The sequence below is a fragment of the Notolepis coatsorum genome (genome assembly GCF_963971535.1).
Source record: "Notolepis coatsorum genome assembly, chromosome: 8".
In the NCBI taxonomy this organism is placed as follows: Eukaryota; Metazoa; Chordata; class Actinopteri; order Aulopiformes; family Paralepididae; genus Notolepis; species Notolepis coatsorum.
Window position 1 is genome coordinate 64,317,213 of NC_140172.1, and position 26,964 is coordinate 64,344,176.

The 26,964-nt window shown below is 44.2% G+C and overlaps 1 protein-coding gene across 2 annotated transcripts in view; it reads left to right on the forward strand.

Moving 5' to 3' along the window:
• gria3a (glutamate receptor, ionotropic, AMPA 3a) overlaps positions 1-26,964 on the forward strand; it is a gene marked incomplete at both ends in the record, with an annotated part of 399,585 nt that overhangs the window by 182,381 nt on the left and 190,240 nt on the right. For both annotated transcript variants that reach the window (XM_084320884.1, XM_084320883.1), the window contains one exon: positions 14,279-14,466. In XM_084320884.1, the coding sequence (XP_084177010.1) occupies positions 14,279-14,466 (188 nt within the window). The remainder of the gene's footprint in view (positions 1-14,278; positions 14,467-26,964) is intronic.

Here is a 26,964-nt window from a genome sequence, read left to right on the forward strand (position 1 = left end):
AGGCGTCGCTGAAGACGTGCAGGTCCATCTGGCACGTCTCCAGCCGCACTGTGGGTGGGAAATAGCTGCGGCGTATGTTCACATTTGGGAGCGAGTTGAGTTCCTTTTCCCACTCTCTCCATGTGGAAGCAAGGTGGTTGGGTATGGGGTCGTCCCAGCCCTGTTCCTTGTCCCACAGTTCTCGTACAATAATTTTTGCCCTGGTGGTGTAAGGTAGGATACATCCCAACGGGTCATATTGTCTGGCGAGTGTTCTATATACACTCCGTCTGGTGGTCGGTAGTGAAATCGACCTTCCCTGCTCCTTGGTCAGGGGTGTGTGTCTGTAATGGAGCGAGTCTGTTTTGAAGCGCCAGACTAGTCCTAATGTCATTTCTTGGGCTTCACCTGGGATGGTCGCCATCCAGGTCTCGCTGCTTGCTGCCTTGTTCTCTGGGGAGAGGCTGCGAAGTACTTGAGGGTCGCTGCTGGCCCACTGCCGGAGATCAAAGCCGCCTTTGATCAAGGAGGCGCGGAGCTTGAGTAGGAGGGCCTCGGCCTCTTCTGGCGTCGAGACGCTTTGCAGACAGTTGTCAACGTAGAAACTCCTCTCTACACTTTGTCGGACCTCCTCGTCAGCTGCTGGGTCCTCTGCGACATGTTTTTGCAGTGCGAACGTAGCACAGCATGGGCTGCATGTGGTTCCGAAAGGGAGGACCTCCCATTGGTAGATGGATGGTTGCTCATCCCCGATCCTCTCTCTCCATAAGAACCGCAGCAGGGGCTTGTCCTCTTCCACTAGTCGCACCTGCAGGAACATCCCTTTGATGTCGCCGCTGATGGCCACCTTGTCTTGGCGGAAACGTAGCAACACGCCTAGTAGAGAGGGGCCAAGTGTTGGGCCGGACTAGAGTTCCTTATTCAGATTCTGTAGTCCGATCTGGTAGCTGCAGTTGAACACAATACGATCCTTGCCGTTGTGGTGGACCTTGTGGTGGGGCACGTACCATGATTCGGTCGTCTGATCGGCCTCTTTAATGTCAATTTTCTTTATGTGTCCCGCTGTGATTAGCTTGTCAATCTCAGCGCGGTACACAGTGGCTTGAGTGGGGTCTCTGGCTAGACGCCGCTCAGTGTTCAGTAGATATCGCTCCGTCGCTTCTTTTGAGGCGTGGAAGGTGGGCATACCCTCTCGCCTCAAGAGTGGAGTTGCGTATCTCATCACTCCATTGACCTCGACTCCCCTTGTCCTCCGCTCGAGGAGGGTTATGGCATAAGTGTCTTCCTTTGAACGAACAAGTTTCTTTTCATTCTTAAAGGGCATTGTGTCTAATGTCCATAGCCTCTCGACGTGCTGTAAGAGGGTGGTGTCTTCTTCTGTCATTCTGGAGTGGAGGCAGCGAGTGGCTGCTGGTCGGTTGGGAGACCTGGAGAGGGGGCCTTGTAGTGTCCATCCTAGGCGGGTCTCGACTGCTGCTGGACAGCCTCTGGGCCCGATGTGGACCCGGTCCGTTGGGACGATGAGGTGTGCGTGGTCGGATCCTATGAGCAGGGTCGGGGTGGCGCCGTCGATGAGCGGTATAGGTAGTTGACGTAGGTGCACGTATTTTTCCATCAGCTTGGGGATGGGGTAGGTGTACTGTGACAGGCCTATGTCTTGGCTGGTGAAAGCGTTAGTAATCCTATACTGCCTCTCGGGCTGCCCGATTGCTGCGATAGTGAAGGAGACGTTTTCACCCTTTATGGTCTTCAGGTCTCTTCTTATAGTACGAATTGTCATTGTTTCTTCGCTCCCCCGCAGACCCAGCCGGGCTGCAGCGGATGCGAGGAGGAGAGTCTTTTCTGACCCATCGTCAAGGACGGCGTAAGTGTCCATGACCTTGTCCTCGTAGCTTAATATCACTCGGACCACTTTCAAGAGCACTCGGGAGCTCCCGCTGCTGGCGGGGTCGATATACATGACGTTTACTCTCGAGCTACTTGGGGGTGCGAGTTTCTTCCTGTTGCTGTCATGCAAGACATCCAAGTGGGCGCCGTCACACCTGCTGCATTTCTTCTTTAAGCGGCACTCGGCTGCCATATGGCTGCGCGCGCAGCGGAAACAGCGGCGGTTGGCTTTGATCCACTGACTCACTTCGTCGGCGGTCATCTTCTTGAAAGTGTCACATTGAGACAGCCAATGTTCTTTCTCGCAGTACTGGCATACAATCTTCCACTTCTCTTTCGTCGAGGGGGTGTTGTGGTTCTTGTGCCGCGGTACTGATTCGGCTTGGTGCATAACGGTCACCAACCGGCGGTTATCATTAGATCTCCGAGGTCCATCTCTTGGGCTTGGTCCACTCCGCACGAACGTATCCAGTCGTAGGCTGCTGACTTCTCTCGCGAGGAAGTCGGCCAGGTCTAGGAGGGATGGCTCGGGACCGTCGGGATCACGGTGGTCTCTCTGCCGCCTAAAGCGCTCTTGGCGGGCTGGAGGGAGCTTCTCTAGTATTCGTTCTACATTAGAGTTAGCATATAGTTCATTTCTCCCTTTTTCCTTTTGGGACCCCAGCATCCCTACCAGGGATTGTACCTTGATAGAGAGGTCATCCAATGATCTATTGTCTGTGGCTGGGGGGAGACGGTCGATATTCCTTATTTCTTGTATCACGTAGTCCCATATGCGTCCATAACGCTGGTCGAGGGCTACTAGAGCCGCGGAGTATGGGGTGCTTGAGTTGGAATATGCCAGCGCTATATTATGCGCTCTGGGCACCTTGAGATGCTTGAGGAGGATAGCATATTTGTACGACTCATCAGGGACGTCGGACATCATAGTCTCTAAGCACATCCGTAATTCCGTGTACTGTGCCCTGTCCTCGTGCGTAAAGTCCGGGAACGTCGGTGTGCCAAGGTACGATGCCATGGATGGCTGGCACATCGGTGAGCGTTGGGGGAGAGGCCTCCTGGGCGAGTCTCCCCATACGTGTTGTTGTGGGCTGGTACTTGGTGGGTACCAGAGGCCGGGTACCCAGGTGCTGTTCCTCGGTGCTGGCTGTGCGTCAAACTCACCCTTGAGTTGAGTCGGGGTTTTGTAGCGCAGTGACTCGGGGGTGAAGTCTGGGCTGTACTGGACCTCCTGGTCCTGTGAAGTACGTTGCTGCTGGTGGGCTTGACCTTCCTCCTCTTCCTCTTCCTCTGCTAGGTCTTCTAGGTCTTGAAGTCTTCTATTCAGTCTCTCGGCGGCATAGGCCGGTTCTTCCCGGTTGCTGGGTCTCGTATGGACCGGTCGGGGAGGGGGTTCGGAGACGTAGATAGGATCCTTCTGTTGGCCGGGTTCCGGGTCACTTGGTCGGGTAGGGGAAGGTGCCCTAGACCCTTGTCGTGATGATGCCCTGGAGCTCCGTGCGGAGAGAGGGGGTGTCGCCCTGGCAATCAATTGTTCCATTATCTGCGCCTGTAGCCGGTCGCGCTCTGCTTCGCGCTGGATGTGGGCGATGTCGCGCTCTGCTTCGCGCTGGGCTTGGGCTGCGTCGCGCTGTGCATTGGCGGCGTCGCGCTGTGCATCGGCGCGGTCTCTTTCAATGTTCTCTTCCGTCTGGAGGCGTCTGGTCTCCAGTCGTATGCGGTCGTCTTCACTCCTTTGCTGCGCCTGGAAGCGCTCTCGCTGGGTTGCAGAGTGTTCGCGTTCACTAAGGGCTTGCGCTTGGAGTTGCGCGTGAAGGCGCTCTCGTTGGTCTGCAGATTGTTCGCGCTCACTCGTCTGTTGAGCCTGCAGGCGTTCTCTTTCCATGGTAGAGTGTTCGCGCTCACTTAGTTGTTGCGCCCGGAGGCGCTCTTGTTCCATGGAAGAATGTTCGCGCTCACTAAGCGTCTGTGCTTGGAGTCGATCGCGTTCAGTGGAGGCTGCCAGGGTGGCGATGAATGCCTGCGCCAGCATCTGGTCCGCTCCGCTGGGGGAAGACACTGACGGAGGTGATCGGCTTCTGACAGTGCTCGTTGGAGATCTGTTCTCTTGGCGCGCCCCGAGGTCTATCTCCTGGGCGCACTTCTCTTCTGGTAGTGTGTCGGGTTCTGTCCCTGGAGCGCTTTCTTTATCCTGGAGCTCTCCGGGGACCGTCCCGTTGACGTTGTCTGGGGGTATAGTCATGTCATGTCCCCCCTGGTCCCCCCCGTGAGCTTGGTCAGTTACGTTAGAACCCACTAGGGTCTCTACTGGCAGGGTCGCCTGGTCGGTAGGATTTGACATGCTTTTACTATCCGCTTTATCCGCATTTAACGTCTGTATAAAGCTAGGTATTAGACTGACAGCGTAGTCCTCTAGGTAGGGAGGTGGCTGACGTCTGCGCTGCGGGCGTTCTAGCTTGGGAGAGCCGCTTGGGGAGTGTTCACCGCTGGCCATGGTTAATATCAATATTATATTAGATATTACACTGATATTCCTCCGGCTCGAAGGACCAATTGTAACTGAGGGGTACAATTCCCTGACTGTATTGAGAGTATGGTATTATTAAACCACTACTTAGTTATGTACTTTAATTACTGGCCATACAGTACATGAATATATCTGGTGAACACCCACACAAGAATACGGCAATGACACATAAAGTTTTAGTTAGAGGAATTTATTATTATTAGAGCAGCAACGGTAGGTTACAGATTGAGAATTATACTTGCGCTTGTAAGGCAAAGAACACTTAAAGTAGGTCAAGAGCGTAAGTCCATGAGAATAGTAAGATGGGCATAACTGACGCCACCTGTAGCATAGCAATTACATAAGGCACACTCGTAGTCAGCTGGAGACACTGGGGGGTTCCCTCCGGTTGTAAGCCGGCAGGGTAGAGGAATGTTCGGGTGCAAAGTCTGGGTCAACGTGGAATAACGAGGCTCCAGATACAGGAGCCAGTGCAGTACTCCCTTGGTCCGCAGACAAAGCAACAGCTATAATCCAGTATGCCCGACAGCATGGATGAAAGCTAGCCAGCCTCTGGTCCTAGAGGCGGGCTCGAGGGTGCTCCTCACAGGGGTAGATCCCACACGACAGTGGGGTAGACGGTTCTCTGCTCCAGCAGCCACGGTACCAAAGCAATATAATCCAGCCAGAAAAGGATCTGCATTTGCCGGTGTAGGTTCTCCGGTGTACATATCCAACGGTTCTCGTCTAGGACTCCTCGGGTGGTGGCACGAGTTTAGGCCGCCCAGCCTGGATAAGTGCACTAGCTATAGGTACGACGAACCGGTGGTAATGCTGGTCACTGAAGAACGGTAGCCGCACGATACACTATAAATGATAGACTATTACTTCACATTAGAATAAGTCGAACTCGACGATACGGCGTTAAACTCTGACACTTTAGCTATATATTCGCACGCGGTTCTCAAGGCTCTATTCAGGGGCAAAGAGGCCCACTTCGCGGCACGTTGTCTCGTGGTGAAGGCTTCAACTTTGGGATAAGACCACTGCTGTATCCACCTGTGACGTATTTATACGTAAGGTGAATAATCTAGTGCCAACCTCAGTTCTGTCTCGTATTACTGCGCAAACCTGGACATGTTGAGACATGCCTTGGCGTTGCCTTTGAACTTGCCATTGGGGGTATGGCCGTTGGCGCCTAGGGGTCGCTGTCCAATAGGAGAACGAATATTATGGTCTGGTTTGTACCTAGGTAAAGGGATATTCCGTGTATATATACAAAGAATATACAAGGGATATCAAACGATATACAAATATTATACAAGGGATCTCAAGCAATAAATATATATATTCGGTTTAATCTGACCCTTTGTAACATGAAGCATATACATTGTCTCTCTCTCTCTCTCGCTCTCTCTATAAGCTAGACCACCTCAGGAGAAATGGAACTACCCTTACCCTGGCTCCCACTCTGCCAGTTGTCTCTCTGGTTCAGCCACCTACCTCAGATACCTAAGCAGATTCTGTGATATGTCATCAATATGGAACAAAGTCCTTTTGAGTATGATGATATTTCCCCCCATATTGCCCAGCCCTACTCCGTATTTTCTTGACCACAGCTGACATCCTTGATCTCCACCTCCAGTGTGTGTCTTGCTGGAGGCTGCCCCCCCCGTGTGTATCTCTGATCTTGAAATGTACGGCAAGAGCATGTATGAAAACCAAAGGTCTGAGTCGTGCCCTGACTTTTAAAAAAATGTATCTCATGAAAACCATAACGACGTCTCAAGTTCTTCTCCTCTTTCTGTCTCTCAATCATTCACAGCGTTGTAATAAAAAATTATGCGGCAGATTTTTTTACATTTATTGTGTCTTCATGGGTTGGCGCAGTATAATTGACTGTGTAACGTGCCCTTGATGCCTGTCCTGCCCGCTGGCTTCTGGGATATAATACACTACCATCTGTTTACAAAGTCAACCAAAAACCTTGAACCAAAAGTCCCTCGCTTTGTAGTCGGTCTCACCCAGGACTGACGACACACTCACTGCAGATCACTGTGCTGTTAGACACTGTGCTCTGGTCAGACACCATTACCACAAACACACCTTTATTATCTCCCGTCACAGAATTTCTCAAGATGTTCTTATGAAATGCATTGTTTTGAATCTCCAGTGCAAAAAAATTCAACTAGGTTTAGCTTCAAGAAATGTAACAAAATTATTTGTATTTGTATAATTGTATAAAATATATATTTTTTTATTTCGTGCTCAATGTTTTTGTATATTAAGCAGATTTATGAAGAAACATTTAGAAAATAAATAACAAAAATAAAACTCACAAGGGAATAGTATAATTTCTGAGTCTTCTCTAATCCCCCCCCCCCCCCTCCAAACAGCTAGTAACACGTTTTAAAATCTCGGTTATCACCCATCTTTTCAATATCACGTTTCATACCGGAAAAACATGAGATGCTTCAGTCTCTGCTTTTTCATTTCCTCTGTGCCATCAGACATGGACTGTGCCATATGCTCCTTGTTGCTATACTCTCCTATCATCAGCTGATCATAGCAATGTTTTTGTCCACACGGTGTGTGGTGAAATTACGGCAATGATGGCATCAGCCTCAGCCGGCTCCCCTGACAAGAGTTCAGAGGTCAAACACTTAAAGGTTGAATCTGTGATCTGTCATCAAACGGCAATCTCTAGGCAAAAGAGCCACGCTTGGTATAACATTTTTAGATTTGTATTTCATATGTATTACATAAAATTTTTTTTTTTAAACGTGGTGTGGGTCTGATGTGTGGGTTGGAGTTTAGTGGGGATAGGGGAGCTCAGACTCAATATTGATTGATTGATTGATTGATTGATTGATTGATTGATTGATTGATTGAAAACTTTATTAACAGATTGCAGAATGGGTACAGTACAGCTCAATACATACAATTGTTAAGGGGATGCAGACCAGAGAAAGACTTTCGTCTTGTTTACATCAGGGTCCCCCATTTTCAATTCATCGTAACATATATGACATACATGACATACAGATAGACAGTACTGCTACATCTATACATTTATGACATACCAGATTTGCAAATAAAGTACTGTTTGTGATACAAAAAGAGTCCAGAAAAAAGAGTATATACATTTGACGTAGAAACTGTACATTGGATTGGGGGGGGGGGGGGACTGTACATTGTAGGTGGTTGGGTGGGGGGGGTTGGGTAGGAGGGGTGGGTGGGGGACACTGTACAACTGTACAAAACAAAAATTGTACATTGGAATATTGACAAGACCATACTTGGTAATTTACTGTACATTGGAAGGGGTTGTGTTAGGACATTTACAGGGGCCAGTTTCGAATTGCAGTCTCCCGTAGGTGTTTTTTGAGAGTGTTTTTGAAAGTGGGTAGTGATTCACATTCCTTTACAGCTTTGGGTAGGGCGTTCCACATTGATGTGGCATAATTGCGAAACGTGTTTAGTCCCTTGTTTGAGCCGAATCTGGGTTTAACATGATTTGTGGAGGTGTTGTGATCGTGGTATTCACTGACCTTTGGGAAGTATTTTGACATGTACATGGGTACCTTGGTCGTGTAGTGTATCTTGTAGACCAGGCCCATTGCAAGTTGCTGTACTCTGTCGTCTACTCTAAGCCATCCTAGGTTGTCAAAGTGGGCAGGGGTGAGTGTGGGTTCTAGGAGTAAGGTCAAGCAGTAGTCTGACCAGTTTGTTTTGAGATGTTTGTAATTTTGTTTTTAGCGCCTTTGAGGTGCTTTGGTACCATGAGGTGCACGCATAGTCGTAGTACCCTTGAATGAGTGCTCCTGCCAGAGTCTTCAGGGTATTCTTGTTTACCAGTGAGGAGATCCAGTATAATACAGTAAGTTACTAAATGCCAACCCACACTTTTATTTGCTAAATATGAATTTGCTGACAATGAATGCACAGGACTTTGGAATTCCAGGTTGTTATTTTTGTTCCACCAGCATCATCCACATGCCTCAAGACTATTGTTGAGCATTATTAACATATTTGAATGATAAGACCTATGATGGCTCAGTGTCGTCATAGAAATGTCCAGCTTCCTCATAACCACTTGGAGAGTTAAAAATGACCAAAATTGGTGACGGTCCACATGTTCAGGAAGTTTTCAAAGTACCGGGATAACTGGGATAAATTCCGGTCAAATATTATCGTGTTTATTGGGGTTATTGCTTTGCACTGTTTGGATCCATGTAGCACACAACAATTTCAGCGTGTCCGTCCGTATAAACTGTAATAATTCATGTTCATTTACCTCCACTTTGTCTGCACTGCAATAGCTCTCTCTCCACTCATTGAACAGCAGATTTCTTAAAAAATAAGTATTTTGGAGCAGCCAGGATGGCTAAAGTATTTTGGTCCATGTACTGTAGCACAACAGCTAGCCACAACTTAAGCGTGTCAGTCTGTATCAATAGTTTATGAACGTTACGCAAAGTAGGCAACATGTTGTTGACATAATTTGGAAACGTACAAACATGAACCATTGTTTTTATCTTTCAGATAACGCTAAGGTAGCTGTATTCCAACGGCACAAGTGTTACTCCAGTCCATAGAATCCTTGTTTGTTTTCCTGGTTCACACACTCAAACAAGACTTGTTTTTTGTGCTAGTCTTCTGTTTCAGTGGCAAAAACAACCACTTTTAGTGGTTTTACTACTAAAACCACTTTAGTGGTTACTTGTTAACCAAATAAAAATAAGAGGGAATTCTTTTCACAGGACATCCATTAAATGTGTCAGACTTCAACAGATTTGGCTGGTAATTACTGGCTAACGGAAACCCTGGCCGCGCCTTGTGTAGCTCACGTGACCCGTTACGAGAAGTGAAAAGGACTGAGGTTATTCTCCACTTCTCTGATGATACCTGCTGTTCCTGTTGCTCTAACCGTGGTCCTCAGAGACATCGTCATGTAGCCGTTCCATGGCCCTGATGAAGAGAACACAGCGGAGGAGGCTTTAGACATTAACATAATCTACACTGACTGCTCTGGCATCAGCAGTAATATTCATCATTTCATTGAATCAGCAATTCTACCCCTGGCTATGAAGGGATAGCACAGCGTGTGATGCTGCTTGTTCCATTTAGCCCCAGCCGACTGTAGTGTGTGGGCTTCTCAGTCGGGTGGAGGGAAGAAAAAAAGAAATAAAGTTCCCTGCACCATTTTTTTTCTCGCTGACTATTAGTCACCAGCGACTACATAACGAGCTCCTGCTGCCATGCGTTTCCTCCACCACTGACTTATACTGTAGGACGTTCTGGTGATTTATTTAGTATTTTATGATTCTATAGCCGAGCTGTATTTATTTGTTTTTGTGCTGTATGGAGTGACTTTAATATTTAAATAACGCTGTTGCCGTTAAGTGTCAAGTGCTCTTTGCTGGATGCCCACTATTATGTGACTCAGGGCCGAGCACAGACACTTGACTAACACCAATAGTCAAATCAAAATCTCAAAGAACACCAACTTCTAGTCACAGTAATCAATTATGCAGATTGATTAACAAGATGTTACAGTTCCACCTGCACAATCCCCTCTGTCTTCATCACACACCTCCGTGTCAGTCTCTAACCCCGTGTCTGTCCCATTCACTCCCTGCACTTCGGCACGCGCTAAGAGGCACAGCTGAGAATCATCACGCTGATGGATGGAGACTCTGCTAATCACCACACCACTACACCACTACAAGAGACCAGGATCTCCATGCATCTTCGTTTATAAGTGGCCTGGCAAGTATCTTTGATATTCCTCCAATCCTCCCACTGAATATGTTTTTCGTCGTTTCTATGTTAACCTTACTCCTGTTGTGTTTTCGTGTATCGACCCGCTACATGATTTTTTTGACGTCTCATGTTTTCTTCATGTTTTTGTATCGTGTTTTTTGCTTGTGCTTCCCCTCATTTGTGCTGTGAAAACTTACTCCGTTTTTCTCTCTGTTGTCTTCACAGCTTCACTCCCGCGCTTCCCACTGGTCACGGTTACCCACCCGCCAGGCTCAAGACGCACACACACACCGCACTGGTGTGCATTCATTTTTCCAATGTATTATTAAAATGCCCTTCGGGGTTGAACATTCTTCTGTCTCCGTGTTGTGCATTTGATCCTACCTGTTACCGGTTCCTAACACAACAGCTTGCAAGACAAGTGACAATAACACATGAATAGTCTCATCTCTGAGTGTATAGGGACTTGGGACATTACATAATGTGACCAGGCCCAGCGGTAAGAGACTCATGTCTGGAAGTGAGATTGCGAGAAAATTAATAAAATGTTGTTTTTTCATATTATCACAGTTTGAATGTTTAACACTTTCAGCGCCAGGTCCGGTGATAGTCGGGTTATCTCGCCAGCGGTTGAGCGCCATACCCGAGTATAGTCGGGTTTTCATCGTTTTTTCTTTTATTCGATTTTTTTTAATTCATTACAGGTTCACGGACCTTGGTGTTACCATAGGAAATCATTCTGAGATCGCTAGAGTGCAATACCGGTCGCATCCTGCTAGGTGGCAGTATCGCCCACCCTTTGAAACCTTATTTCACACCGTGTGTTACATCTAAACTCCTCTGGGCGGAGCATTTTGGTCCAGGCAAGTGTAGCGGTTCACCCGACCACATTGGACCGCGTCTATGGCCGCTCGATGCATGTGTTGTGCCGGATTATGTCGGGGATTCGATGGACACCAATACTGGAAATCGCAATCAGACAATTGGAATATTCTTTTTGGGATACCCCTGATCAAAGGTAAGGACTATCTGACGTCAATTCGACCTTGATCCTACAATGATTTCATATCGATCCAGTCGATGAACGTATGTACTATGTAGTATTCAAAACAAATGCCGTTGATGACGATCAGAGCATCAAAAAACGACCCCCCCCCCATTTGATGCATTCATGATGAAACATAATACCTATTATATACCTTTGAATTGGAAATAGTAGCGTGTCCAGGCGAGCAACGCTAACGCTTTTAGCAAAATGCACATATTGCTCCATAGCGCCGTTCTCAGGAATTAGCCAGGATCACTCTGAAACTATACAATATTCACCACAGTATAACACGCGAACGTATACATGAAAAAATTCATTCTTTTTCACATGTTGAACGATGGATAGTTAATGTCAAATGAGCCATAGTATTGTCTCCATAGCTATAATATAGGATATAGATATAGCCCTCCAAACACCACGACGCACAGTGAAAATCCCTATCTCTTGAAGCGGTGGCGCAGTAGGTACAAGGATAGCTAAAGTGGCTGGCGCTGAAAGTGTTAAGAACATATTTACTGTAACAGCTAACAGTTATAGTATATCTAAATAGTAAAAACATTTGTTTAAAACAGGCAGTTCGTGACACCTAGTACCTGACTGCCAAGGTGTTAAAAATGCAGCCAACCTTTAGATTGGATTTTCTCAGTCTTTCTCTGCTCTGCTCTGCTTGTGAGGTTTAACTAGATTCAAATAAGCATATCTTCAATGACTCTGTCACATATTTGCTTAATGATAGCTGTTCCCACGCTCAATTATGTCTCATATGGTTGCTGCAGTAATTTCTGGGTTGATACCATTAGTTATTCATATTTGGTGCAAAACCAAGCCATTAATTTTTATACCCTTTTCTTTTGTCATTATTTATCTAATTGCTCTATATATATTATTACTACTGTACTTTCTTGTTTATTGTATTTATATATAAGGAAATTATCATATTTGGTGAGGTTCAATCTTTTAAATTTTATTTTATTAATTCATTTATTGTTTACCTCACTTGCACTTTGATGCATATATAATGAATTTTTTTTATCCGTCTTGTGCAAAATAAATAAATACAAAATAGTGTCCTGTGAAATTAAATGTTCCCCTACAGCTACTGTACCAGGGTTTGGTGGAATATTATTGTGAAAGACTTGGAATGACGGTGGTGGAATTTAGAGTGGATGTCCTCAAGGCTTTAAGATATGTTTTCAATTTGGGAGGAATGTGTTTTTATTTGACTTTATATTTATTTAATGAATGTATTTAATAATTGTTTTATTCTGGCAGTTGTTCTTTTTGAGCACTTTATACTGCAAACTCAAGACAACCAATCAAATATACAGTCATAACATAATTAAATCATTTGAAAATCATCTCTCATTTTGTGATTCAGCATGGATTCAGCAGGATTATGAAAAACAGATTGTAGTCTTTACTGTATATACTGTAGTTTAACGATGGATAGGCACTTTGATTTGAAATGGCCATTCCAACCAGGCATTATGAGTTTTTTTTTTTTTTTTTTTTTTATCTTTTTCCCCCTCCATTTTCCTCCGATTTTCTCCCATCCCAATGTTAGTCGTATGCCAATTCCCAATCCCCTTCCTGGTCGCTGCGCACTTACCCCCCACAGTCAGATCATCTTGGAGAGTGGAGGCTATCACGATCACGTGCTTCCTCCGACACACGTCCAGCCAATCAACCGCTTCTTTTCACCTGGCAGCGCGGATCCTCCCTGAGAGGGCGTAGCGTGTGGAAGGATCACACTATCCCACTCAGGTCCTATCCGCGCTTAGCAGGCGCCCCGACCGAACTGTAGGAGTCGCTGTTTACAACGACCCGGACCCACCCCGCCAGCTTCTCCCACCCTCTAATGCAGCCAATTGTATTAGTGTGAACGGCCAGCCAAGCTGGTGACAACCCCGGAGCTGTGAGCCACAGCTCCGGGGTTGGTGACGAACGCAATCTCCGCTACGCCACCTAACCGCCCGAGTATTTTTATTTGTAAATTTTTAAAGCCCTTATTGGTAATCTACCTCCTTATACTACATCATTATTGGAATAGAATTTTGTAACCTATGGAACCTGTTCTAGTGACTGGTCCTTAAGGTCCTCAGAGTTTGTTCAGAACAGGGTAAATCTGCATTTTGCTATGATACCCCTAGCGTTGCAGGGCAAAGGCTAAGCGCTCCCGGAGTCTCATGGCCAGTACAGAGAGGCTCAGAAGGAGCTTTTATCCCCAGGCCATCAGGATGCTCAATGACTCTATGTAACATCATCAACCCATCCATCTACACTCATTGCACACACATCCACATCTTGTGTCTTACCTGTTTTTTTCTATGTCTAATTATTGTATTATTGCACAATCGTTGCGGGCATGACCACCCACATTTCACTATATGCCCTGGTATGTATGTGACAAATAAACCTCTTGATTCTTGATTCTTGATTCACATGCACACACTCACTTTAAATAAACACTCACTTTAGACACTTTAACACTACATTATATTTATCTATTTATTAAAGAGATTTGCACTACATTCAAACCTAATTTGCATTTGCACCTTGCCTTAAAAAAGTGTTTGTACCTCATTGTCTGCATTTTTACTTCATTGTACTTAGATTGCACTTAGGTTGTACTTTAGTTTGTATATTGTATATTGTTATTCCTCTTTCACTAACTTTTTTACTGTATGAAGCACATTCTCCGGAGATCATACAGAACCAAGCATTTCACTGTAATGTACATGTACCTTATATGTGACAAATAAAAACAAACTTGAAACTCTTATTTCATCTTTATTGCCTGGCATAAAGTACATCATCTTCATCTACGTATGCCATGTACATGCAAAATCCTTTTCTTCAAAGTAACTAGTGATTAATGGGTTGAGATGCAGTAAATGTATTGAAGTAAAAATTACAATATTTTTTATTGTAAAAAATTTAGCACAATCTCTGGAGCAAAACAGAAATAAGCATTTTATATAAAAGTATTCTGTACTTTTGTATGACAACTAATAAACTTGAACACTGGTTTGTAGTGCATGAAGCCTCTCCCTCCACCTTGTGCCTGACCTCTTCTTGTCTGTCCTTGTCAGGTTTTGCCATTCTCCAGGCCATCATGGAGTCGGCCGTGGCCAATAACTGGGAGGTGACGGCGCGCTCCGTCGGGAACATCGTGAACCCTATAGAGTACAGACGCATCATCGAGGAGATGGACCGACGGCAGCAGAAACGCTTCCTCATCGACTGCGAGGTGGACAGGATCAATGTTATTCTGGAGCAGGTGAGTCGGCAGCATACAAGCTGGTATGGTTTGGTATTGTTTGGTTTGGTACAGTATTGTATGGTTTGGTATGGTACAGTATTGTATGGTTTGGTACAGTATTGTATGGTTTGGTATGGTACAGTATTGTATGGTTTGGTATGGTACAGTATTGTATGGTTTGGTATGTAATGTATGGTTAGGAATGGTCCCGGATTGTATGGTTTGGTATGGTACAGTATTGTATGGTTTGGTATGGTCCCGGATTGTATGGTTTGGTATGGTCCCGGATTGTATGGTTTGGTATTGTATGGTTTGGTATGGTACAGTATTGTATGGTTTGGTATGGTTTGGTATTGTATGGTTTGGTATGGTACAGTATTGTATGCTTTGGTATGGTACAGTATTGTATGGTTTGGTATGTATTGTATGCTTTGGTATCATACATTATTGTATGGTTTGGTATTGTATGGTTTGGTATTGTATGGTTTGGTACAGTATTGTATGCTTTGGTACAGTATTGTACAGTATTGTATGGTTTGGTATGGTACAGTATTGCATTGTTTCGTATGGTACAGTATTGTGTTGTTTGGTATGGTATAGTATTGTATGGTACAGTATTATACAGTATTGTATGGTACATTATTGTATTGTTTGGTATGGTATAGTATAGTATGCTGGGTGGATATCAAATAATTTCATTTGAATCTAATCAAATCGATTCTTAAGATCCCAAGATCATTATGTTTGCGTCAGGTTTGTGCTGAACTACTATGGAAACATAATAATAATAACGTAATCTTTTGACAATGACAGGCGCTGACCCCCTGAAACCAGTGCCATCAAGCCTAATTTAATCTAAATGAGATCAGTGCCGACACAGAGCCCTACCAGTGTGATACAGTATATGGTAGAAATATGTGGTATGGTATGATGTGGTGTGGTACAGTATGGTATGGTATGATGTGGTGTGGTACAGTATGGTATGATGTGGTGTGGTACAGTATGGTATGATGTGGTGTGGTACAGTATGGTATGATGTGGTGTGGTACAGTATGGTATGGTATGATCATATCATGTGGTGTGGTACAGTATGGTATGATGTGGTGTGGTACAGTATGGTATGATGTGGTGTGGTACAGTATGGTATGATGTGGTGTGGTACAGTATGGTATGGTATGATCATATCATGTGGTGTGGTACAGTATGGTATCATGTGGTGTGGTACAGTATGGTATGATGTGGTACAGTATGGTATGATGTGGTGTGGTACAGTATGGTATGATGTGGTGTGGTACAGTATGGTATGGTGTGGTGTGGTACAGTATGGTATGGTATGATCATGTGGTGTGGTACAGTATGGTATGATGTGGTGTGGTACAGTATGGTATGATGTGGTGTGGTACAGTATGGTATGGTATGATCATGTGGTGTGGTACAGTATGGTATGATGTGGTGTGGTACAGTATGGTATGATGTGGTGTGGTACAGTATGGTATGATGTGGTACAGTATGGTATGATGTGGTGTGGTACAGTATGGTGTGGTGTGGTACAGTATGGTATGGTATATTACAGAGTGATACATGTACAAGGTACACCCACAGTGAGGGAGCCAGGAGGGGCGAGAGACAAGGTGCTAGGGTTAAACCAAACATAACAAGCTGTAGTCCTCTCATCTGGTTAAACCAAACATAACAAGCTGTAGTCCTCTCATCTGGTTAAACCAAACATAACAAGATGTAGTCCTCTCATCTGGTTAAACCAAACATAACAAGCTGTAGTCCTCTCATCTGGTTAAACCAAACATAACAAGCTGTAGTCCTCTCTTAAAAAAGTTTAAAAAAATAACGGTGCTCCAGGCTGGGTGAGCACTCCACCACTCCATTCTCATTCACTGCTGCCTGAGAACATGTTACTCAACAATCACAACCTCACCAACATAAATCCAGCCTGCCTGGCTTACTGTAATACAGTACAGTGCATGCTAATCAGTCTAACTGGCTTCAGCTGGTCTGATGTCATCATTGTGGTAAGGTGTTTCAGCTGGCTGGTGCTATTCAGGTAACAAAGCTAGCCAGGGTGCTGAACTGGTCTGGTCTAGTCTGGAGCCAGGCAGAGGGAGGGCGCTGTCCCTAGCCCCTGGTGCTGAACCTGTGAGCTGACCTGTGCTGCAGTTCTCTGGGAAGAGTGTAGAGGCCTAAGACCACGTGATGACTGACCGTGTGCCACACCATGCCAGCACACACCACCTATCAGTCACACCACCTCCCATTGGAATATACAGGATGGGGTGGTCGAAGTAGTACAGTACATATCGTATTTCCCTCATCCCATCTCATCAACTACCTCCACGCCTCTGCCGGAGTTATAAGTAGCATTACACCTGGACCTGTCATCTGAAAGTGCAGTCAAAGTGTGTGGAAGTGGGTACATCATAATAGTTGCAAGTTCCATGTTTGAATCATTAGCTGCTCTTAACTATCTAGCATTCCAGGGATTTAAAACATGGTTTTTAATAGTCTGGTTTAATGTATATTTTTTCAATTGTTTAATAATAGCATTTGTTTCATATATGGACAGATGACAATACAGAGATGTTATACGTTTAGTCAGAATGCAAGAAAAGTGATTACAGCTTCATTCAACCACACTATGATACAGGCAATAAGTAGTCCTATGTATTTGTATCTGTCCCTTTCAAATCAATCAAATCAATCAAAGGAATAAGGAAACGGGGTGTGACATGAAAGACTCCTTATATGGGGGTCTAGAAATATTGGAAAATACTCTCAAAGATTCGCACTTCAGAGTACTGTACACTCTCTTGGCCCTACTTGTGATTTATTTCTCCTTACGCTTAACCACTTAACACATTACGGCAAGTTTATTTATATAACACATTTCATACATTGACACAGTTCAAAGTGCTTTACATAACATAGTAAAAAGTGCGTGGAAAAAGAATAAAAGTCACAGTGTTAATTAACAGCCAGAGTGCAATTATCAGCAGTGATTAACATTTCAATTAAAGGCAAAGGTGGACATAAACATGTCTGGCCTGGTTTAGCCAGGAAAGTAACCAGAGTTGGGGCTGATCTAAGATCTTCCTGAAGTTTGTTCCAAACTATGTGTAGCATGGTTATGGGACATTATGGGACATTATGGGACATTATGGGTCTTCTCCAGAGTCAGACAAGAAGATAGATGAATGAATGGAAGTGGATACGGACCACTAGCCTAGCTGTTGGCCATAAACACCTCTCCCAGAGTTTTAAGCTAGGCTTTCATTCATTTGTTTTAAGCTTTCATTGCTTTCACTTTAAAGGAATGAGGTATATAAAAAGTCACTTTAAGGAAAGAACAGATGTGGCTCTTGTATAATATAGTTTAGATACATTAAGTATAATAATGACGGAGCTAAAATTGTATATTGTATAGTAGTGTACATAGGAACCAGTGCCCTCAGTGTATTTATCTATTTTATCATGCACATCTTATGTCTTACCTGTTTTTTTCTATGTCTATTTCATTATTGTATTATTCTATATCTATTCGTATTATTGCACAATCGATGCGGGCATGACCACCCGCATTTCACTGTATGCCCTGGTATGTATGTGACAAATAAACCTCTTGATTATTTTAATTCTTTTATCAAATCTTTTTATTGCTTTTATTTTTTTCATAACAAGACACAACACAGTACAGTAATAATAATAATAAACAACAATAATAGACAGGACTTCACATTGGTGGATAACGCAAGACTGGCAAATGGCTGAGCTTACTTTAGCCCAAACTATTCAGACTGTCCGTCAGTCCGAGGAGGTTCAACTTCAAGTTCACCAGCAGGGAGAGGCGTGCGCTGCAGTGCAGGAGATTGCACGTGGAAAAACACCATACAGGGGAAGACCCAGGTGGAATTCCAATAGGAGAGAAAGTGAGGAGCAAAGAGAACCAAAGTGGGAGCAAAGAGAACCAAAGTGTGGAAGATGTGGAAAATGTAAGCACAAAGACCAGGAAAGGTGCCCAGCCATGACATCAAGGTGTAACAAATGTAAAAAAGTGGGTCACTGGGGAATAAAATGTCAGAGCAAGTCAGTCAGAGAAGTGACAGAGACTGTTTCACAGACACCATACTTCCTGGGTGCAGTCACAAACAAACACTCTCCCAACAGAAAGGATGAACAGTGGACTGTACATGTTTTCATCGGAGCGACATCTGTCAAATTTAAAATTGACATGGGTGCAGATGCAAACATCATGTGTGAAGAGACATTCAACATGTTAACCCCTGAAAAGACATTAGAGCACTGAGCAGTCTAGTGTCAAACTGTGCAGTCCTGGGGGTCAGTTGGACTGTTTGTGGAAATTTCAGGCCAACACGACTTACAAGGAGAAGCCGTACACCAGTGGCGGTTTCTCCACTAGGGGCGCTGGGGCGCCGCCCGCCCTGGTAAAGAGAGAGGAGAAGAAGAATTTTTTTATTATTTTTCTTTTTTAGAGCCCTAGAAATAAAATAAACATGTTTAAAATGAATAATATTTACTCATTTTAAGTATGTTTGTGTTTCCAATGCACAATATAACGTTAATATATCAAATGTAAATAATTGTTTTCATTCACAGGAAGTCACTGTCTGAAAGAGAGTAACTATACCTCTCAGGCCGGGCGAGACGCAGGGCGCACACATCGCTGTATCTGTCGCAGCCAATGAAATAGGTCAAGCAAATACATTTCGCCTATCAGTGCGTAACGCACTGTGCGTTGAAATATGATGTAATATGATGGAAGCCAGGCGCGTTTTCAAGCGATCTAGATCATCTAAGCAAGCAGGGTCCTTCCGTCCTTCCTGCTGTGTTGTCAGTCACGCCCCCAGTTTGGACAGTTTGAAAACAAGTAGTACTTGTGGTGCCTAACTTGGCTAACAAGAAGCTATATGGCTAGCTGGATGCAGTGGACATGGACATCAACACAGTCTGGACAGTGGATATACACTTTATCAAGCCCTTCTGCCTGCTGGACAGTGGTGCGTTTCAACTAAACAAGTGAGAGTCGCGATATCTCTCTCTCTCTCTCTCTCTCTCTCTCTCTCTCTCTCTCTCTCTCTCTCTCTCTCTCTCTCTCTCTCTCTCTCTCTCTCTCTCTCTCTCTCTCTCTCTCTCTCTCTCTCTCTCTCTCTCTCTCTCGCTCTCCCTGTTAGAGCGATGCTGTGTTGTTGTTGAACTAACTAATTAATTTCGCCACGGGGGGGCCATAATCACCCGGACAATGAATGGTAACTTGTTAAAAAGGACAAGATATACATAAGTGATTATTTTTGGATGGATCAGAGAGAGAGAGAGAGAGAGAGAGAGAGAGAGAGAGAGAGAGAGAGAGAGAGAGAGAGAGAGAGAGAGAGAGAGAGAGAGAGAGAGAGGGGGAATAGGGAATAGGGAGAGAGAGAGAGAGAGAGAGAGAGAGAGAGAGAGAGAGAGAGAGAGAGAGAGAGAGAGAGAGAGAGAGAGAGAGAGATGGAGATGGAGATGTGCGTGTTTGTGTAGGGCATATTGGAAGCGTGGCTGCATTTGACTGACTGTGATCATATATTGATTGATGGCAATGGTGATAGTTGTACCTACTTAAATATTCGCCAATGCGTGGTACATGTTTGCAAAATGTTTGGTATAGTGCCCCTCATGGAGAAGAATGCACCAGCCGCCACTGCCGTACACATTCCCAGTATATGTCGTCCGCAGCCAGAATGCAAATAACCTGCTAAGCCGAGACACAGCGACTGCGATGGGTAGGCCTGCCGCGATAAGCAATAAATCGATTAATTGCCGCGATAATTAAAATTAATGCAATGATTTTGACGGGCGCGATTAATTGCTATTTGCGCGTTTGTTTTAATGAGGCGGAACCAGTAGTACCCCTCGTCAGTCACTCCGTGTGGGGACTACAGAGCACAGCACGGGAGCTCCGTGGGGCACTAGCAACGCCACATATAGCTTAACTACATTTCTCAATAGTGTTGCTCCTTTTAACCAAATAGCGTTCTTTGTAGTGTAACGTTAGCTATTTTTAGACCCAAGTAGTTACTCGCTACTGCCCGGAGAAACTGGACTGCTAAATAAAGATTAAAGATCTAGTGTTGATGTTCATTCAATGCCAACAACATTAGCTAAATAGCTAACAAACGAAATACAACGTATAGCATAGCTACAACACAGAATAACGTTAATACAATTACATGCATCATTGTTTACAATGAACGGGTGGGACTAGTCAAAGGACTGGACACGGGGACAAGTTAAACATGAATAAATGTATTATAACAGGTAATCAAGTTGCGCTCCCGTGCCTACGCACCACAGGGCTATTCTATTCTATACGGCTTTGACGCTTCCTCCTCATCGTTGATTGCCTGTAGTAGCTGCATCTAACGTTAGTAGCTAACGTTAAAACTAACCTAAAGTTAGTTGCTCACCAACAATCTCAACATTTGTTTTATCATTAGCTCAAAAACACAGAACCGGACGAGATGCTGCTAGGATAATAACAACAATACTTCCGCTCTGGTCGGTGGGCTTCAAAATAAAAGTCTAAAACCGGAAAAGACGGAGCGGTGGGCTTCAAAATAAAAGTTTGGGGAAATAAATTTCTCAAAAAAAAATTCTCTAACCGGTCGCAATAATATCGCTTATCGCGATATTTTCGGGGGCAATTAATCGCCCAGCAAAATGTGTTATCGTGGCAGGCCTAGCGATGGGGCTGGTAAAGCGCATCGAAGAGGTCCACAATGCATTTGGTGAGCATGGAACACTCGATACAGAACCAGTTCAAATACAGTTAAAGGAGAACGCTCAGCCATATGCACTGTATATAGCGCGCAGAGTCCCCTTGCCTCTCGTGAAAAAAGTTGAGGAGGAGATAGAGCGCATGGAACGGTGTCATAGAACAGGTGACAGAGCCCACTGACTGGTGTGCACCTATGGTGCCTGTTCCAAGGAAAAATGGAAAAGTGCGCATCTGCGTGGACTTGAAGCTGTAAGGAGAGAGAGGTACGTCCTTCCTACTGCAGAGGAAATCACTGCAAAACTGAGTGGTGCAACCATGTTTACATCGTTGGATGCAGCCTCAGGGTTTTGGCAGATACCTCTACACCCAGAAAGCAGCAAGCTAACCACCTTCATAACACCTTTTGGGAGATACTGTTTCAAACGTCTCCCATTTGGAATCACAAGCGCTCCGGAGATTTTCCAACGGAAAATGGTTGAAACTCTAAATGGCCTGGAAGGAATAGCCGTTTACATGGATGATATACTGGTGTATGGAGACACTCCAGAACAGCATGACCAACGCCTTAGCAAGGTGTTGAAGAGGGTTGAGTCAGCCGGCTTGAAGTTAAACAGAGATAAGTGTGTTTTCAGAAAAGAACAACTTAATTTCCTAGGCCAAGTGATTGACAAATCAGGCGTGAGGCCTGACCCTGAAAAGGTCAGAGCAATCCGTGAGCTCCCATCGCCACAGAATGTGCAGGAGCTGAAACGTATCCTGGGCAAGTACATCCCAAACCTGTCAACAGTGGGACAGCCACTGTATGAACTGTTGAGATCCAAAACTGTTTGGACTTGGGACCACGCACAGCAGGAGGCATTCCAGCGCATCAAGGACATTCTGTCTACCTCTCCAGTCCTGATGTTCTACAATGTGAATCGGCCTACTGCTGTTTCAGCTGACGCCAGCAGTTATGGCATAGGTGGCGTACTGCTGCAGCTGCATGACGGGGATTGGAAACCGGTGGCATACTGTTCACGTCGTCTATCTGAGGCTGAAACCAGATACGCCCAGATCGAAAAAGAATGTCTTGCAAGTGTCTGGGCCTGCGAGAGGTTAAAAATACCTGATTGGCCTAGAAGACTTTAAGTTGGTCACCGATCACAAGCCTTTAGTGCCACTCATGGACAAAAAGGACTTGGACAATGTGCCGATACGGTCCCAGAGACTCCTCATGAGACCAAACACAGAATATGCACCGGGCAAAACCTTGACCATAGCCGACACCCTCTCACGAAGTCCACTACTGTGCATGGGACAGGAGACTGACACTCACTCAGATGTGGAGTGTTACATTGCAGCCGTTGTGGATAATATGCCTGCTACCACACATATGCTGGACACCATAAGGGCAGCTACAGCAGCTGACAGTAAGCTACAGATGGTGCTGCAGTATATCAAGTCCGGGTGGCCGGAGTATGTCGGTAATGTACCAGCAACAGTCAGAGAGTATTTTTCTGTCAAAAGTGAACTGTCTGAATACACTGGAATTGTTACAAGGGGAAGCCGCATGATAATCCCGGATGTGTTGAAAACTGATATTCTAGACAGGATACATGATGGACACCAGGGTCTGACAAAATGCAGAGAGCGGGCTCACACATCTGTGTGGTGGCCTGGGATCTCATCTGATATCAAACGGAAAGTTCAGTCCAGTCTGCTCTGCTGTGAGATGAAACACACACAACGAAAGGAACCTCTCATCTCAACTCCTCTACCTGAGCGGCCATGGAAAAGACTTGCTATTGACCTGTGCGAATATAACAGACACATGTACCTCGTTGTGTCAGACTACTTCTCCAGGTTTCTCGAGATACTTCACATGCCAACAACCACAGCCTCACAGGTTGTATTAAAACTAAAGACAGTTTTTGCAAGATTTGGCTGTCCAGATGAGGTCGTGTCCGATAACGGGCCTCAGTTTGCAAGTCAGGAGTTTAAGGAGTTTGCTAGAGGATTTGACTTTCAGCACATTACCTCGAGTCCACACAACGCCCAAGGGAATGGGCATGCCGAGAGAGGAGTTCAAATTGCAAAGAGGATTTTAAAACAGAAGGATCCTCTACTCGCTCTCATGTGCTTCCGATCAACACCATGCACCACCACAGGTGTGAGCCCAGCTGAACTGCTTATGGGCCGGAAGATAAAGACAACACTTCCAACACTCGAGACGAACCTTCAGCCTAAATGGCCTAATCTAGAAGACGTCAAGAGTAAGGATACAATGGAAAAACAGAAACAAGCTTTCTACTTTAATCATTGCCACGGAGCAAAGCCCTTGCCATCGCTGAAGCCTGGCGATTGTATCCTTGTGAAGCTAGACCATCAAAAAGCTTGGAGAAAGCATCACTCCACGGTCTTATGTCATCAAGACACAACAGGGAGCAGCACTGAGACGCAAGCGTCATCACCTGCAGTACGTCCCTGCACCAGCTGGAGAGACGCACCCTCTGGCTCCAGATGAACTACAACATGGAGTTGCTATACAGCAACCTGACCCTACAGTCACCACTGACACTGTCTCACCGACCGACTGTGTCCGACCACCGGATCCACAGGGTGGACTATTATTATATACCCGGTCTGGCAGACTGAGCAAACCTGTGATTAGATTCAATCTGTGAGAGAGAAGGGAAAAAAGGAAAGAGAATGGACATTAATGGCATACTATATGTATATGTTCTGAATGTTTAGTAATGCTCAAGCTATATTTATTGGTTACAAGAAAGAACACAAAAAACCTGAAGAAGGGGAGATGTCATAGAATGTATTATATGTATTTATATTTATGTGCACTATGCCTTTATTAACTTGTTTTACAACACTAGCGTAAAGTGGACCTTTGACGTCTTTGACGTTTCACGTAATATTCAGTACTTATATGTGTGACGTAACCTGTATGCTGGTGCTCATTGGCTCATCAGAAGTAAACAAACTCGAACAGAACACAGCGTGTGTGTGTGTAATGCTTTTACTTTACAATATTAGCAGGCTTGTTCTTTAGTTCTCTAGGGCAGGGGTTCTCAACCTTTCTGCTGCCAAGGCACCCCTGTGTCCAATAAAATATTCCAGGGCACCCCTATATATGATAAAGACTTTTCCGGTCGTGTCTGTTTTGCTACAATGATGACAAAAGTGCTTGCTTTCAAAATAAGGTCTAAATGGCGTTTCAGGTCTAAATGGCTTAGTACTGTTGACATTACACTGCTTGTAGTAGTAAATCAAATAGCATATTTTTTTAAAATAAAATTACAGAAAATTATCACTAAAGTGCTATCTGTTGCAGCTGTACTGTTTCCCATTAAAATTGCATATTTGGATAAGTGTGACCATTTCTCAAAAACAGAAAATCATGTATTTCTTTTAAATACAGAAAAGGATCACCATGTTACCATTTCTCAAAAAAAATAAAAAATAAAAATACAGAAGATAAGCACTCGTTCACTCAGTGGACATTTCTAGCTCAATGCGAGGTCTGCTGCTGCTGGCTAATAATACGGTCAATACGTGGGGAGATCTTTGACAAGGCAACACGCATGTCATCCTCAAGGCTCAACTTGGCCCTATATTTTGTTTTCAGAGCTGTCATGGATGAAAAGCCAGCTTCACACAGATATGTGGTGCTGAATGGTATCAACACCTTAACTGCTGTATCATGAGATACTTGGTACTCAGCACCACACTCAGACCAAAATGTTTCCAGGGGCACTTCACTGAAACGAGCTCTCCAGGTGGTGTCAGATGAGATTTCAATGAGTTCTTCCAAGACGTTGTGTCAGCCAGGAAGCTTTGTCTCTCAATGTTGTCTGTAAAGGGGTTCTTTATCCAGAGTAACTTGGTGATCCTTTTCTGTGTTTTATTAAATAATGATTTTCAGGGTGCCAGGGTGGTGCACGGCCGTCCCGGGTTCGACTCCCGGACCCGGCGACCTTTGCCGAATGTCTTCCCCCATATCTCTCTCCCATCCTTCCTCTCTGCCGGACTTGTCCAATAAACAAATGAAAAAGCTACCAAAACATATTAAAAAAAATTATGATTTTCAGTTTTTGAGAAATTGTCAAACTTATCCAAATGTGGTATTTTCATGGAAAACAGTGCAGCTGCAACATATAGCACTTTAGTGATCATTTTCTTTAATCATATTAAAAAGAAATATATATATATATATATATATATATATATATATATATATATATATATATATATATATATATATATATATATATATATATATATATATATATATATATATACTCCTGTTGAGAACCGCTGCTCTAGGGCATCATAGGGCCTCAAATGTCACCCAACGATACACATCTCTGAATGGAATATGTACCAGTATATGTACCAGTATCTTATGTACTGAAATGTACATAAGGAGAAGTGTTGTTACTTCATATAAATAAATGTCTGTTTTGCTACTCTCTGACTGTGTTTTACAGTTAATAAAACAGCACAAAAAATAAAATAATCGAATATAAGTAGAAGTAAATACTTAAACATTTACTCAAGTAAATCGAATCAAATGTATTTGTATAGCCCGAGATCACATGGAATAGCCACCATGGGCTTTACAAGTCTTCTTGTACAAGTCTTCTTGTACAAGTCAAGAAGAAACATCACAATAGATCAAAAACACAAACCACAAAATAATCCAAATATGCGACTTCCCCAATGAAGATAAGGAACGACTCACTAAAAACCTAGCAATAGGGGGAAAAAAGCACCACAGGCAGCAAGGAGGAGAGAAACCTCAGATGGGCTGTACAAAGGGGATCCCCCAACTGGATGTCGGTGATAATATAGTGTTGCAATGGATGATAGATGGATGGATAATAGAACACGCTCAAAGTACTTCATAATTAACTTTCTCAGAGAGGAGGATTATCTGTGGGATTGGGCTGAAGTGGGTGATGGTGACTGTACACGTATGAATATGCTAATCAGTAGCCACGCGTAGAAGCGATCTGATGCCAGTGGGCAGAGAGAGCCGGCGATAAATCACCATGTGACAGTTTTAGCATTTGTGATGACTCCAAAGATCCAACTCTGCTGCCACTTAAAGTTGATCCCTAATGAATCACATCTCTTAGCACAATAAATCTGGTGTTAGTCTGTCCAGGTGGAAATCTACGCAAGAAAACAGAACCTTAGGGGTCCGTCCGCTTCTTACCATTGTTTCTCAAGAGGTCGTCAATGTCGAATCCAGTCTAACTTTTTCCTCTGCATTTGAATTCCTCTGTGGCGCCAGAGTGATAAATAAATGGATTAAGGTTGTGTGGATCTCCAAGCCATTGCCTAGCATATAAATTAATCAACTTTTTTTTTTAATTTATTTTATTTTATTGCCTATACTTATTGTAACGTATAACCGATAGGGCATACAGACCCTCATCTGCACCTTTGTTTACACTGTTTATTTGTTATATTCAGACTTAATTTTATTACCTATATTTATGTCTTTCTACTAAGATAAGATAAGATATTCCTTTATTGATCCCCTTTGGGAAATTCAGGAATTACCCTGCCAACACCTGTACCTCCCCTCTCCCCTCCTGCTATGACTATTTTATCAAAGCGTATCTTAACAAAGCAGCCTCATCAGCCACAGCATTATTCCAGAGTGTAGATGCCACAATGTCACCCTTTGAGAACAACCTATAGAACAATGGCTAATCTATAGGATTCTAGTTCGGCAA